We start from the raw sequence: 17,144 nt of genomic DNA on the forward strand, positions 1-17,144 counted from the left end.
AGTGGCAGTTTTGTTAATAAACTTTTTTAAATAAGGGAATTGTAACAGTGACGTTTTTCTTGTGTCAGATTCCCACAAGTTTAGTTTACCTTTGAATGCACTGATTAAACTAATCATTTCAGCAACATTTTTGTCTTTTCTCTGAATTTAAAGATTTTAATACGTTACGTTTCAGATTCATATCTGTGAGAATTGCTAAATCTAGCAACCAAGTCTGGTCATTAAGTTGTTGATATTCCTTATTTCTGAATTTAACAAATACTTTAACTTCGGGAATTAACTTGCAAAATCTTTCCACAATCTTCTCTCTACTTAACCATCGTACTTCAGTGTGCAATATCAAGTCTGAATACTCAGATTCTACTTCTTTCAAGAAAGGTCAAAGTCGCCTATGCGAATGGATTTTATAATATTTGTTATCACATTCTTAAAACCAATCACTTTTGCACAGTATTGCCTGGTGGATAATACAGTGGTATGTAATTAGTGCTGAAAATGAAGTATCTTTCTTACACTGACTGTTAAAACTGTTTCTCAGATCACAAGTGCATCATTGGTGGTCATTAACACTAATTTTTGAAGAGGAACTTTGTTTTCGGAAGCATAATCTTTAAAAATATGCCTGATAAATATCTTCTCCTCTAGCTTTGCCTTTCAATGAAAGAATTTTTAGAAGTTCCTCTTTCACTGAATTATCATAAAAAACTATTCGAACTGTTACTGCTATTTGTGCTGTATCTGTTATGTCTGTTGACTCATCAAATTGTAATGAATAGTAGGCACAGGTGTGCCCATCAACTGTGACTTTAATTTTTTTGAAATTCCCTCTATCCTCCTTTTTATAGTGTTAGCAGATAGTTGTAAATCTTTAATCGATGAAATAATGGCCAACTTATTGCTGAAATCTTCAAAAAGGGAATCTGCAGCAGATAACATTAGTTCCTTAACTAGTTCTCCATTATTCAATGCCTTTTTTATTTTCGCAAGAACATAAATAATTTTGAAAGATGATATCGTTGCATTTGAAGACTTATCAACATTCTTAGTGAAAGGCAACTGTTGAATTGAAATTTCTGAGTTTAATGCAAGAACTTTGTTTTTCCTTATAGCAGAGTTATGTGGATAGTCTGTGTCAAAGGTTCTGATTCGTTTTGAGATGCCTCTCAATGTTATGCTTCTTAGCTAATGCCGCAGAATTATGACAGAATAAACAAACACATTTTCCATTACATATGACAAATCAGAATTGTTCTTCCCATTCACTGTTGAAATGATATGCTTTTCCCATTTGTCTTTTTCCCTCATATTAAGTTACTCTTTGTAGGGTCCAACTAAAAATAAACATATACAGGCATACCTCGAATAACGAATAGGATGCGTTCCACGAAATTACTTCGTTAAGCGAAACTTCGTTTTCAGAGGTAAAAATACTATGGCCAGAATAGGGATACGTTCCTACGTAAAGAAAATGAAAAGCTTTTTTTTTCGAACAAAGAAAAGTTTTATTAAATAAACAGTCAACTTACATACAAAGTGAAATCACATTTTAAAATACGAGTCTAAAGTTGATTGTTTATGCTCTTTTTCTCTTTCATTTAACAATTGCCTATACGGAGTTATTGCATTTAACATTGATCGCTTAACAATAATACTTCTTCCTAAATCAGGATCATTTTCATTAAAAAAATTTAAAACGTTTTCAATGTCATTTAAGCACCTTTTTAAATCTTTGGTTGTTAACACTTTTTCGGCAGGAACTTCTTTAACTTCGTCTTCATTATCTTTGTCTTCGTTGCTAACAAGGTTTTCTAAATCTTCCACTGAAAAACTATCATCTTCTGCATTCAATAAATTTCTAACATCCTCTTCATCGACATTTTCGAAACCTATTGATTGAGCCATCTGGATAACTTCATTTCTAATTTCTTGGATGTTATTTTCTTTTTCTAGTACAACTTCTGGCCATATTTTGCGCCAAACTCCATTTAAGCATTTCTTAGTGACTTCTTTCCAAGAACTATCAATGTTTTCAATTGCGTTTTTAAATGGTGTAGTTTTTCCAAAAAGTTTTAACTGTCATTTCCTCTTTATCCTCTGGTTCAGTTAAACTGCTTAATGTTCGACGCAGATAATAAGCTTTAAATGATGCTATTACTCCCTGATCCAATGGTTGAATCAGGGAAGTTGTGTTTGCTGGAAGAAACACAACTTTGACAGGAATGCATGTGTCCAACGTGTTAAGATCAGTAGGATGTCCCGGAGCATTGTCTAACAACAAAAGAGCTTTTTCTTCAAAGTTGTTTTTTTTTTACAATACCGTTTTACTTCAGGACAAAAGTGGTTAACAAACCAATCAGTAAATAACTTCTTGGTAACCCACGCTTTTCTATTTGCTTTCCATATTACAGGTAAATTCATTTTTATGTTACCTTTTAACGCCCTCGGATTTTCTGAATGGTAAACTAATAACAATTTTAATTTATAATCGCCAGAGGCATTTGATCCAAAGAGTAACGTTAAACGGTCTTTGGCTGCTTTGAACCCAGCAGCTGATTTTTCTTCAATAGAAATGAAGCTTTTTGTTGGTAGCCGTTTCCAGAACAAACCGCTTTCGTCAACATTGAACACCAAATTTGGAAAATTTTCATGTTCAATTATTTCCTTTAGTTTTTCTGGAAACTTATTTGCAGCTTCTCCTGTTAATTTTACACTATGAATCCTGGCCCGTTTTTTAAATTTCTCAAACCAACCACGAGAAGCCCCAAAGGTTTCCGTAATTTCTTCAGTTTGTTTAGATTTCAGGTGATTAAACTGGAATATTTTTTTTTTTATGTTAAATGGGGCTTGAAATTGCCGACTTCGTTATATCGAAGCTTCGTTGTCAGAGGTAACGTTAACCGAGGTATGCCTGTATTATAAAATTATACCAAGGAATTATGTACTTCTGATATTATTTTAACATATAAAACTGTTAAATTTTCACAAAAGCACCTAATTAAAGATAAAATAAATCTCTTCCACTACCCACATATACACTTGTATCCAAAAAGGACTGAGAAACTATAAGCACTCTCACCAATGGTCTTGTTTCGACGAAAATTTTAGTGGAACTGCCCAAAAAGGATACTTTCCTTATCAGGCTATTTTGAAAAATTCTTATAAAAATGCTTCCTTGAAACACTGTCGTTATTCTATAAAACTTCTACATCTGAAGACTAAAGGTCCTCTTGCTTCAACCTTTTCATGAAGACAAAGCAAAGACTCAAAACTGTAATCTTTTCTCATTAACAGCGAGTTTCTTCTGGTCCATATCCTGTTAAAAGTTTGGGTCACTTTCCTGCAACCATACCATACTAATGGTAACTCTTAAATTCGATACCCTATACAGCTTTCTCCAATGACTCATATGAAGATTTAAACTGCCAAACTGAAATATTTATGTCACGAAATCACTGGATTTACATGGTTCTCTGCAGACTGCCTAACTTTGGGACTGGGAAGGTTAGGTTAGAAAGGTCAAGGAAATCGAAATAAAGAAAACCTAAGAAGACTAAAACAATTGGAAAAGCCCCAAAGAAAACATTTTACAACCTCTTTGCCTATTAAACTTGGAAGGCCTTCCTGCAAGACATAAATACAGTAGATTCCCGATTAATCAGCCCCTATGGGACTGGACCTCAGGCTAGATAAACGAATGACTGGTTAATCCGAAAACATGTGCAAAATGCCATTTATAGGTTGTAAGTTAAATAATATATACTGTATACAGTACGTTGTATATAAATGTTTATTAAATATTTACTTAGATAAAAAATCAGTAATCTTCATTTGCCTTTTTGATTTAAATTCGTTTTTTGAAGCAAAATCATGCCACTTTTTCATAAGAATTATATCAATGGCAGATGAATTACCTTGCTCTTCGATATACCTTGTAGCAGTTTCAAGCGCTTTCTTTCCTTCCGAATGACTTATTCTTTTGTCATTTTTATCTCCACTAATAGCTTCTGGGTTCTCTGGTTCTTCATCATCTGCCATTTCTCCTTGATTAACTGCTTCAATAATTTCATCATCTGTTAACATTTCATTCTCTAGAATGTTATCGCCTACAAGCCATTTATTGATGTCTCTTTCTTCCAGGTCTTTGAACTCTGATAATTGTTCCAAATCGTTAAGCAGGGCAATGTTGTCTTGGTCTGTCAGATCCTCAATGCATAGCTCTTTGTCCAGATTGCAGTTTGCAGTTAATTTTTCAACATCAGGCCATAGTTTTCTCCATGACTTCACAAATGTTCATGATGGCATTTCCTCAAAAACAGATGCCAACATGTAAATCACATACTTGATGTTAATTTTCTTAAGGGCCTCAGTGAGTTCCGTTTCTTCATTGGCGGTCTTCTCAAAAATTTCTGAAAGAAGTTTTCTTCTGTAATGCCTTTTCAGAATAACTATCACACCTTGATCCATAGATTGTACCAAAGATGTAACTCCAGGTGGTAAAACCACCTTGATGTCATCAGAAGATAGTCGATGGGATGTGTTGGAGCATTGTCAAGGACAAGAACAGCCTTGAGCGGTAATTTATCAGTTACAGCTGTCAGTTACAAGCTCCGCAAAAACGATAAGTGTTTGCCTTTTATTTACATGATTGTTGTTTTATATTGTACTTAATACGTAGTCATATAGTTATAGTTACGCTAGTTATTTTTTATTTTAATTTAGATAAAGAGTATTTGTGGATTTTACTTACGATAGGTAAAACCGTTATTTTTGTTCGATTTTTGTTTTTGTATATAGGGAATTCAACGTTTTTGTAGGGAATTCAAATTTTTTAATTGAGGTAGCTAGGTAGCTCTAACGCATAATTATATAGTAATACGCTTCACTGTTTCTATTTCATAGTTTCTATTCAAATACTACTGACATTTAATTTATTGATTTTATTAATTTAAACTACCATGCCCCGAACTAGAGCAGCAAAGCAACGGGCACAAAGTGGCAGGAGTGTTGTGACTCAGGGGAGAACTGAGGGGGGCGATTCTCCAACGCGTCACAGCCTAAAAAAATGTGCAACTTGTGAAATGTTTGCCGAACTCTCTGGAACGGAACATGATATTGCCATGGGGGATGTCTTTGTGTGTGTGCGATGTAAGGAGTGTAAGGAAATCAGGCGACAACTCAGCGTTGTTATGGGCCTATATGAGAGTTTGAAGGATAGGGTGGATGCCCTCGAAGGAAATAAATTGAGGGGCCCATCAAGCTCTCAGCTGCCCACATCAACGCCAGAGCTTGCACTTGGTCATCGCGCAACACAGCGGCAAACCCCAAGGCAGAATGCGCTGGTCCCACAGGAACTATTAGTTGTTGGTGACTCTATTGTCAGGGAAACGGGGAACATGCTATGTAAAAAGGATAGGTGGAACAGGACCAGGGTATGTCTGCCAGGGGCAAAGGTTGATGACGTTGTAGAGCGGATATCATCTTTCAAGGGCACAAAAGGTGATATAGTTGTACACGTTGGCACTAATGATATTAAGAGTAGGAGACCGGCAGAATTACTCAACAAGTACAGGTCACTGTTGAAAAAAAGCCAAGAATTAGGGTTGAATTTGAAAGTGTCTGCAATTCTGTCCAGACACGATAGGAGGGAGTATATGATGAGAGCACTGTCGATCAATTCGGCCCTGGAAAGATTGTGCAAGGCTCAAGGGGTAGAAATTTTTTCAGCCTGGACTGTACTTGTTAACAGGAGAGATTGCTTCTACAGGGATGGGATACACTTAAATAGAAAGGGTGCAAGAATATTTGCTGATGCTATCGAGGCAGTGTTAGGTGAGTCGGAAAACTGCTAGCTTGGGGGGATACAAAGACTAATAGTTTAACAGTAACCGCAGGCAGAGGTGAAGGTGATTCTTGCACAACTTCTATTAGAATAAGAAGCGACCTGGAGCGAGGGGTGTTGGGGGTTTCAGGGACGGATGGCAGTCATCCTGGAATAGTTGGGTATATGGGATGTGTTAGGGTAACAAGGAATAGGCATAGGAGCATGTATGCTTGCATGTATACCAATGCTAGAAGTATAGTAAATAAATTTGAGGAATTTGAAGTGTTGGTCAAGACATCAAAGGCGGATATTGTTGGGATAGCAGAGACGTGGTGTCACAAAGATATAAGGAATGCAGAACTGGAATTTGGGGAGTACAATGTGTACAGAAAGGATAGACAGGACAGAAAGGGAGGAGGTGTTATGCTGTTAATTAAGAAAAACATAAAATCAAAAGAAGTGCATCCAGTTGATATAGATGGACAGTGCACTGTTGAGTCAGTTTGGTGTGACATAAGCACTGCGAAAGCAAAAATAAGAGTAGGAGTGTGTTATAGGCCTAATGACTCGAATGAGTACAATGAACAATTGTACAGAGAAATAGAGTGGGCTAGTAAATCGGAATGTCTTATAATGGGGGATTTTAACTTCCCAGATATTGACTGGAACTTGTGGGTTGGTCACTCACACACTAGTCAGACTTTTGTGGATTTATTGGATGATTGTTTTCTGCAGCAGCATGTTCGAGAGGCAACCAGAGAAAGTAATACTCTTGATCTGGTTATCAGCAGTGATCATTCATGTATTAAGAATTTGCAGATAAAGGAACCACTAGGTGGCAGTGATCACAGTGTGCTGAAGTGGGATTTACTCAAAGAGGTAACTACCGTCAGGGGTAAAGGAAAGGGTTTTTGCTTCCGTAAAGGGGAGTACAGTGGTCTCAGACAGTTTTTAAATTCTGTACAGTGGGATCAACTGACGATGTTACAAACAGTAAATTCTAAGTGGGAAGCATTCAAGGAATTAATCGTGGAAGCTACTAGACTTTTCATACCGATGAAGAAATATTGTTCAAGGTTTAGGCCTAAATGGTTATCAAATGAACTAATGAGACTCGTGACAGAGAAGAAAAATGCATGGAATGCATATAAATTATCAGGCGACGCAGAAGCCTGTAGCAGATATAAGCTAGTCTGTAATCAGGTCACAAAGGAGGTTCGGCAGGCAAAGGCGGATTACGAGAAATCTTTGGCAAAAGATGCTAAGAAAAACAGCAAGGATTTCTTTACTTATATAAACTCTAAAAGGAAGGGGATGAATATGATTGGTCCACTTGACATCGATGGTTCGACTGTTGATGATCCTGCTCAGATAGCAAACAAACTGAATGAGTATTTTGCATCTACATTCACACGTGAGGAATTATTACAGTTTGAAAATGGAAGAAGGTTATCAAATTGTAGCAGTGTGCTTAATGATTTTGTAATAACTGAGAGCAAAGTGGAGGAGAAATTGTTGAAGTTAAACATAAGAAAGGCACCTGGGGTGGATGGGATCTATCCAGTTATATTAAAGGAGGCGGCAAAGCAACTAAGCAAACCCTTAGCCATAATTATGAGAGCATCCTTGGATTCAGGGGAGGTTCCCACGGACTGGAGATGTGCAAATGTATCCCCAATTCACAAAGGAGGTTCGAAGGGTGACAGGAGTAATTACAGACCAGTTAGTTTAACTTCTGTTCCGGGTAAAATAATGGAGTCACTGGTTAAAGATGCATTGCAGGATCATCTAGACAAGACTGCAGCAGTAATTCAGACACAGCATGGGTTTGTTAAGGGAAAGTCTTGTCTGACAAATTTGATTGGTTATTATGATGTGGTCACAAAGGAACTGGATGCAAAAAATAATTTTGATATCATATACTTGGATTTCAGGAAAGCTTTTGACACTGTTGCGCATGGAAGACTACTGTACAAATTGGAGCAGAATGGTATTAAGGGTAAGTTGCTACAATGGATAAAAGGATGGTTAAGTGGGAGAAGACAGAGGGTGGTAATCAATGGGCGCTGCTCTTCGTGGACTAATGTTATTAGTGGAGTCCCACAGGGTTCGGTGTTGGGTCCACTGTTGTTTTGTATATTTATCAATGATATTGATGAAGGTATATCAGGCTTAATGTCGAAGTTAGCAGATGACACGAAGGTTGGCAGGGTTGTTAATGACAGTAATGGCAGTGTGCTACTGCAACAGGATCTAGATAATTTGGGCAGATGGGCTAAGAAGTGGCAACTGAAGTTTAACCTTGACAAATGCAAAGTACTGCATATGGGTAGAAGTAACCCCAGAGAAACGTACCAACTGTGTGGTACTACACTTAAGGTGGTAGAAAATGAAAAAGACCTGGGAGTAATTGTGCAGTCAGATATGAAGTTTTCTGAGCAATGTAGACAGGCTGCTAGGGCAGGTCATGGGGTTTTGTCAATGATATATAGGAATTTTGCTAGCAGGGAAAAGGAGGTGATTGTCCCTCTGTATAAGGCAATGGTCAGGCCACGCCTTGAGTACTGCGTACAGGTCTGGAGGCCTCATTTTAGGAAGGATGTAGATTTGCTTGAGCGTGTACAGAGAAGAGCAACACGATTGGTGAGGGGAATGAAGGGATCCTCTTACCAAGAGAGGCTTAAGTTCTGCAAATTGCAGTGGCTGGAGACTAGGCACCTGCGCGGTGATCTGATTGAGGTGTATAAGGCCTTGAATGGGTTGAGCACGCTGAATTCTGATGGGATCCTCCCACTTGTTCAGAATACGAACCTACGGGGACATAAGTTCAAATTAAGAAAGGATAGATGTAGAATAGATGTGCGGAAATTTGCCTTTAGCCAGCGGGTGGTTAATTGCTGGAACAAACTTCCATCTGTCGTTGTGGAAGTTGATAGGTTAAATAAATTTAAGGAGGAACTGGACAGGCATTTGGAGGGTATGGTGTGATTTTTTTTTTTTTTTTTTTTGGCTGATGCTGCATAAGCTCCTACACTTGCTTTCTTGCATCAAGTGCCACTACTACTACTACTACTACTACTATTTCAAACGCATCAAACATGTCTTAACTTTTAGAACGAATTCAGTTGAAAACTATTCTTCAAACAGAAAAAGAATCCATCCAAGCTGACCTCTGGGCTTTGTAGTAAACTGATAGAACATTTAAATTTACATTTTTAAATGCTCTTGGTTTGGCTGACTTTCATACATGACATCAGAAAAGGGGCAGTTTGTGACTCCCAGCAACATTTGTACAAAGGGCCACAGTGATTCTCTGTTTGTTCATTTTGAAAACATTAGCGAATGTTTCTTATGGTGCTGCTAGTGTTTTCGTCAGAAGAAGCTTAAAATTTATGTATGTTTCATCCAAATTGTAGACTTGTTCAGGAGTAAGATTTTCCTTCTATATAACATCTAAAAAATTTTGGGAAAATTCACTTGCAGCATTTTGATCTGACAATTTCCTGCTGCAAACACCTAGATAATGAATTCCGTGGCACTTTTTCCATTGTGAAAGCCATTCCTCGCTGGCTAAGAATTCTTCTCCACTGTTGCACAAGAAAGCCTTTTCCTTCAAAACCGGCTCGCTAAGAGGTGTTCCTCTTTGTCGTTCTTGCGTGAACCATATCTATAATGCATCATCAACAACATCAATTTTTAGCTTCTTCATAGTGCACCTGTCTGAGAGCACTTTTTTTTTTTTCTGATTCCATTTACATACTGAAGTCTTGAAGGGATTTCCAGTTTCTCCGCCAATCATTCACTGTACTTTTTCCGACACCCAGTTCGTTACATATCTGTTTTACAGGTTCTCCATTATCAATACGTTCCAATGCTTTTAGTTTTGTTTCAATGGTTAACAACACATTCCGTTTGTGCTCGTTCGAGCCTATCATTTCAAGTTAACGTAATTTAAAAAACAAAAATTAACGATGAAAATATGTACACACAGAGTGACTGTGATCCAAATGGCACAGATAGCAAAGACTAACTGAAGTGAAAAAAGTTATAGGATCGTTGCAGTGCACTGTATTCATTCCCAGAATCTTTTAATTTTGTTTTCCTGCTGGGCCCATGACATCAGAAATCTGATTTGCAGAAAAATCTCAACAAAAACATGGCCGGTTAAAGCAAGACCAGATAAGAGGGAGTCTGCTGTATAATGTCCCATCCTGGTGTTCCCCAGGTTAGCGGTGACCTGACAAATCCAACATGGTCTGGGGATCTACGGGGTAATTGCTCCAATTTTTCAAGTAGGCATATGAAAACCCTTCTGTGGGCACCTTGGTGACCCTGAGCATATAGTTGCCGATCCCTGATCTAGACCATGTTTTTTTGAAAAATGTCATAAGGCCATTCCGTATAAGAATAAAGAATATTTCAATTAACTTGTATCTAAATCTCTGGCTTTGTTTCATCTAAGAATAAAGATGATTATTAGCATCTCACTATCTTGTTACTCTTAGTTGATGAACTTGGTCAGATGTGAACATCTGACCAAAAAGGACGACTAATATATTCTGCTATCTGAGGACCAGGATGTTCTAAAATTCAAAGTAAAATCAAATCATAAATATAAGAAATAAACAAAGTAATACTCATTCTCCCAGCAGTGCAAATGCATGACTTCCTTCCCCCCACTAAAGGAGGCACATGTGCCACTTATAATTTTTAAACAAAATTATTGCAAACAAAATAGACCTAAATGTTCCTGGCTTGGTAAAATTTTTATCTTTTGAATGATCATTTCTCATTCATTTATGTAAGTGCCCTCTGTTCTTTAAAGGTACAACACTAAGTTCAGCGACACTATTTTAAATACTACCAGGTTCAAACCCTTTATATACCTTTATATAAATATACCCAATTCATTAATTCATTAAAATCTTAAAGAATTGATATTAATAGTAATTTCCAATATAAAAAGAAAAAATATATAATAATTTCATTGGTAATTTTTGTTTCTCCTTAAAGGTATTGAACCACTCATGGGTGATGGCTACTTTCATTGTGTGTGCATATGTACGCATGCAAGTCTTTTATACCAGTTGTGAATTCATCAGTGGTTTTCAACCTTTTTTTAATAACGGCACCCCTACGTAATTTTTTTTTTACTTTGCGGCACCCCTACTCAATTTTTTGCCTGTTAGATCCGATTCTCTCTCTGTATATATCCGTATATATATATATATATGTATAAAATATTAAAAAATATGTTATATGAAATTTATTACATAATATAATTATAAAAATTACATTTCATAATACAAATTATATATATACAGTATATAATTTTATTCTTTATACAGAGGTACTAAGTAAACATCAATTATAGATCACCACAAAATTAAAAAGATACTGTACACCTTTTTATAATGAAATAAACATATAAATTAAAAAATAATAAGTGTAAGTAACTTAAACCCAAATTACGTGGCACCCCTGGAATGTTGTTGTGGCACCCCTGTTGAAAACCACTGGAATACATTCTACATTTACAGACTACTAGTAATGTTTATTTGTCTATTATAGGAAATTGGAGATCAGCAGCCATATTGCTGGAGGAATTTATTTTCATGTATAAATCTGCTTCGAGTGCTTAATAAACTTACAAAGTGGAAGCATTCAAGAATAATGGTAAGTTCCCATGCAATCTGCCTTCACTTTTCCATTGCAGACATTGATTTGTACACCTGTTTTATCTTATAGTGAACAGATGCAAAAACTTCTTTATATCAGTTAATTTATCTAAACTATTTTTTTTAAGCTTCTGTTCGCTCTTTTTCCTAGTAATTTAGTTTATATCTGAACAGTCAATTTTAACTTATGATTAAATAAATTCTATGGTTTTATCATTATTAAAATTCAAGATAAAACATGTTGAATTTTGCTGTTCCTTGTTATTTAAAAGACAGCATTTTTCTAAACCAAAACTAAAAAACTTGAAATGTATATCCTTTATTTTAGATGCTTGTGGTGTTTAAATCTGCACCAATTTTAAAGAGGGCACTCAAAGTCAAGCATGCCATGATGCAGTTGTATGTTCTGAAGTTACTGAAAATGCAGACTAAATATTTAGGTCGTCAGTGGCGTAAAAGCAACATGAAGACAATGTCTGCCATCTATCAAAAGGTTAGGCACAGACTGAATGATGATTGGGCATATGGCAATGGTAAGTTTTCCACCTGATCGACATTGTCTAATTTTTTATATTAATAATAGATTAGAATTATTGTGCATTAAAATGTTAATTATACCAGGTATAACAATTGTAATGTTTTACCAGTTTCAATGCATAACTTCAAAAGAGACAGACGTTAATGCATATTCAAGTTTCAGGAATGAGCAGTTGGGATATGCACTTCCCAAAAGAGGGAGGCATTTTTTCCCCACCACTCTGACATTTTATAGCATTCTTGATTCCATGTAAAGGAAAAAACACTTCTCTGAAGATGTGTGGCTTGTAAACCATTAGCTGGTGTTGGCTGATGGGAATTTCTGAAATCAGGTAATGTTCCAATCTTTTAAGGATTAAGACTAATAAAATCCTCAGTTAAGAGGTTACCAGAGCTATTTATTAGGCTGGTTATAAGAAGAATTTTTATTTTACTTAGTTTAATTTCATGAAATTATACTATTGTCTTGATCTAATAGCTGGATTTGGTCAAACTTTAACATACACGTAGGGACTTGTTACAATGTATGTGCAAATTTGAAGCACTGATTAGCTACTATGATATAGTTGCAAAAGAATTGGTAATACGTTTGGTATTATTGGTAACAATTATTAAAATTATTGTTATAAATTGGTAACAGATAATTTTGACATCATTTACTTTGAAATTATCAAGTGCTTAATATAGTTACAAATGAACAACTTCTATATAAATTGAAGCATTATAGCAATATTGGCAAGTTACTGCTGTGGATAAAACAATGGTTAAGTAGTGGTAGGCAAAATGGTTATAAATGGCTGCTGCTCGTTGTTGGTCAGTGTCATGAGTAAGTTTCCAAATAGTGCTTAGTTCTTATCCTTATTAATAATATTGATGTTGGTATATCCAATTTAATGTATAAATTTGCTGAAGATACAAAGGTGGGCAAGGTAGTTAACCAAACTAATCAGATGTGCTACTTCAGAAAACTCTGGGTAAATTATTCTGTTGGTCTGTAAATAGTAGTTGAGGTATAACTTTGTGTATATTTCTGAAAGTTCTTATATTTGAGTAGCATGTAATCCTAAGATAAGGGATAATTTACAGATTGCTAGAACAGGCTTTTTGGTTTCTGTCAAAGGTGCATGAGAACTTTACCTGTAGATACAAAACGGCGTCTTATCTTAAGTGTTTGACATTGTTTAGAATGTGCATCCCAGTATGCTGATTCATTTTAAGTAACGTTGTGAACAACTGGAAAGGGTCAGAGTAGAATCTTACACAGACACAAAGGGGAGAGGGAGGGAGGGAGAGAGAGAGAGAGAGATTTGAGTTCTGTACATTGCAGTGTGTTTGAAAACCAGGCACCTTCGTGGCGATCTTATTGAAGTATTTAAGACTCGAAAAATTTACTAAACTAAATGCCATGGTGACATACAAAAGGGAACGAATTTAATTGAGAAAGAGTATAATTGCAAATAGATACCAAAAAGTTTCTTCTTGTTAGATTATCCCACAACTAGTTGGTGCAGGCAGGAAGTTTTTGGAAATTAAAGAGGGATAGAACAACAAATGAATATTCTCCCTTTGGAGAAAAACTTATATAATAAGCATTAATATAAATTAAAATATCACTGTTATTATCTAATAGCCTTGCTTTGGAGAAGAAGCAGTTGTAAGAATTATAGAAAAGAAAAAAGTTAAGTTCAATGTGTTTCCCTCTTTCTGAAGCTCAAAATTCAAAGGTCTACTGATGCAGTAGACCTTTGAATTTTTTTTAATCTGCCTCAAAAATCCATGGAGGCAACTTGTTCTAATGATTAACAACTTGATTGTTAAAGGAAAACTTCCTGTTATCCAGTCAGTAATTCTCCAGTTTGCATTTATGACTTCTCATTCTAGCATCATTTGATACTGTGCAAATTTCGCCTATGCTCATTTTACTGTCTCTTCTCAGAGCTATATAAAAATCTCATTTGGATCCCCTTCTAAGGTACCGAGTTAACAAGCTCTGTAGCTCACATATTCAGTCTTCTGCCCATGTGGATACCCTCTTGCCAATCTCACCCGGCACATTTCTCCTCTTTAGACCTTTCAAGAAGCTTAATGTCTTTCCTTTTTAAGATTTAGCTTCAGCTTCCATACCTGTATACAGTATTTCGGGTGTGGTGATACAGTATTTCTAGTGCAGCCTTATAGTCTTATAATCTCCCTGTCGCTACAACTTGATCACCACAAGCAATTCGGTAAATCATCGAAAGGTTGCCTGGAGTCCATGCCATAATTTAAACTCACAGAGAGTTTCATGTCTACCTGAATTGTAACACCCTCCAAATCCCTTCTTTCCCCTACCTTTTTTAATTCAATCCCTTCAAATGTATGTGCTGTTTAGAGTTGTTATTTTCCAATATAAAACCTTACATTGCAGCATTAAAACATAGTTAACACTTATATGATCATCCCTGAAGCCTGTATAAGTCATTCCAAAGGAGTTTGTTGCTAGTCATTCAAATGAATGACTAGCAACAAACAATTTTCTGAATGACCTTCAAAATCATATTGAAATACGTTTTTGAAGGTTATTTCAATTGCATTCAAATAATGTGTTCATTTACTTATGAATTTTAATGAAATATTTTGCATTACATGGTACCATCTCTTATATATGCTTTCAGCTAGTATATATGGTTTTAATAGATAGCAGCGCAGAATTAGCTTTGTGCTGCAGCCTATTAAAACCAACTATTAGTACAAAAAAGTAATGTCTAACTGTTTTTTAAATTCTTTATTGGACAATTTTTTGTAGATTGTGGGCATTCCACCAAAATAAGAATGTATTAATATTTAAAAGCATTTATGTACAAAACTTTCATTTTTACAAAACATAAATTTTGTAAAGATATTCACACCACACCTATGGAGTCCACACACATTCAGGAAATTCACTCGTGAAAGGGTTTACCACTCTCCCAAACTTCACATCATATTCAAGTTTTTTTGTCATACCTATATCCCCCCCGCTTCCTCATCAGTGTGATTAATGAAAATCAGAAACACAAACAGTCCAAGCACATATTCCCTGAGTGAACCCTCTCTTCTAACCCTAGCCATTCTGAAGAGTATTATTATGGATTATTGTGTGACACAGAGCGAAACGGAAAACAGAATAAATAATGACAGGTTTAATACTAATTGTAAAATTAGTATTAAACCTGTTTAATAAAATTTAATATGTTTTAAATACGTACAGTATAAAAGCTTTTGGTTATTATGGTAACCTTCATCACTCAAACCGAGAGTTAAGAGTGTGGAACATGAGGGCATGTACTGCCAATCATGTATATGAACCTGCATGGTCAATTGTTTGATGTTGAAGCCTTGGCTGTGACATATGTGAACTCTGCCAACGTTTGTTATTCTATTAATAAAGCAACCATTCATCAAAATGGTTGCTTCAGTAATAGAGTGGACACGACATCCATTGTGGTATTAGAGCATGTGATGTTCAACGACTCCAACGAGGCACGTTGCCTGTAGTGGTGGATCCTATCTACAATCATGCCATCATGGTGCAGGTCAATGTCGTGGCAGGTTGACCAAAAGTGGATGGCATTTTCGTGTTCCAAAAGACATTTGCCGAGCCGCCTCCCAGTTTCCTCGATGTAGCAGCTAGTGCAGTCACAGCAAGGGATGCGGTAGACTAGACCACTTTGTAGTAAGGTATGAACCGGTGTTTTCACTCTAGAGATGAGGGATTGCAACTTCGTCTGAGAGTTGTACACACTTTATCCCATGTGATTTTAGGACCCTAGAAACCTGTTGTGATAGGTTTGGGTAGTATGAGATAAAGGCGCTCCAGTTGAGTCATTACCTTGGGTGTTCCTATTGGTCGCTATGTGTGTCATGTGTCTGTAGGTCACACCTGTAAAGGGTGTGACCTACAGACACACCCTTTACAGGTGTGATACTGGTGGGATAACCACACCTTTCAAGATCCACCTTGACTTTAGCAATCTCAGTGCACCTCTCATCTACAGAACTAGAGTGGGTCCAGGCACGCATTAACAAGTCTGTGCAGTGCCAAGAAGATGGCTGCGTGCGTGTACTGACCGAAAGTTGGTAAATTGGCCAGCACACATTGGTTTACAGTGGACAGTTGTCTTCAAGCGTGTGCCCTCTCGTCGGACAAGAGTGTCTAAGTATGGTAGGGTATTGTCCGATTCTAGTTCGATGGTGAATTTTATGAACTCATAACTCAGCAAGCCACAACAGGAAACAATGGGTCTTAACAGTATACCTTCTTTGTGAACTTTCGATAGTTTGTAGAATTGTGAAATCTGGCAGCCGGAAGCACAGAGGCGACTATGTGTGGATTCTGTTATTTTCTTCTGTTTAAACCAGCTGTTGATGAGGATGTTTACTTTCGACTCCCATCGTTCCAAGGCTTTGATAGGAGGAATGGTTAAGGGTTGGTAAACAGAAATGTCCTGCAGGAGCAACACGACTGTTCGACGTCCTTTATCTGCCAGTAGGATGACGCATGAATCTCGTTTCAATGCTTTAAGGGCTGAGATTTGTTTGTGGCTGAGATTGGAAGAAGCAGGGCAACCATGATGTAAAATTGCTGCGGTTTTCAGGCGAATTGTGTTTGCCACTTCTTCAGGAAACATGTTAAACACACTTCTACGCGTAAAGCAATATCAGTGGTTGGTGGGTTTTGTGGGAGAACAGCAAATTTCATACCCAGAGTCACCAGATCTACTTGTTCTGTAGAGTGTAGTGTGTTTAGTGTCAAACGGCACAAGGGGTTCCCCCCATCTCAGCGTAGTATACATTGTGGGTGTGAAACAGAACACTGTCAATGCCAGAGGTTTAAAAGTGTATGGATTTTGTACATGTGTAGTGTCGTGTACCATTGTTCCTCTGATCATTTAGCCACTGGGCCCCTAATGGGACCCAATGTTGTCCACACTCTGCCTCGTGGAGGCAGATCAGGTACACCACTATTATAGTTATTTACTCTGGCAGGTCCTGCCACCTAATTTCCTGAGATTTCAGTGGCTAGGACCTTAAAAAAAATAATAAATAAATAAAAAAAACATTATAGATAGGGGTCAGCCAAAAGGAGT

General features: G+C 36.7%; 1 protein-coding gene across 5 annotated transcripts in view; it reads left to right on the forward strand.

Moving 5' to 3' along the window:
* Window positions 1-17,144, forward strand: part of Strip (striatin interacting protein) — a 325,994-nt gene that overhangs the window by 296,125 nt on the left and 12,725 nt on the right. For all 5 annotated transcript variants that reach the window (XM_090371052.1, XM_090371055.1, XM_090371051.1 and 2 more), the window contains 2 exons: window positions 11,393-11,497; window positions 11,828-12,032. In XM_090371052.1, the coding sequence (XP_090227178.1) occupies window positions 11,393-11,497; window positions 11,828-12,032 (310 nt within the window). The remainder of the gene's footprint in view (window positions 1-11,392; window positions 11,498-11,827; window positions 12,033-17,144) is intronic.

The sequence above is a fragment of the Mastigoproctus giganteus genome, chromosome 3 (genome assembly GCF_048544385.1).
Source record: "Mastigoproctus giganteus isolate SK-2022 chromosome 3, ASM4854438v1, whole genome shotgun sequence".
In the NCBI taxonomy this organism is placed as follows: domain Eukaryota; kingdom Metazoa; phylum Arthropoda; class Arachnida; order Uropygi; family Thelyphonidae; genus Mastigoproctus; species Mastigoproctus giganteus.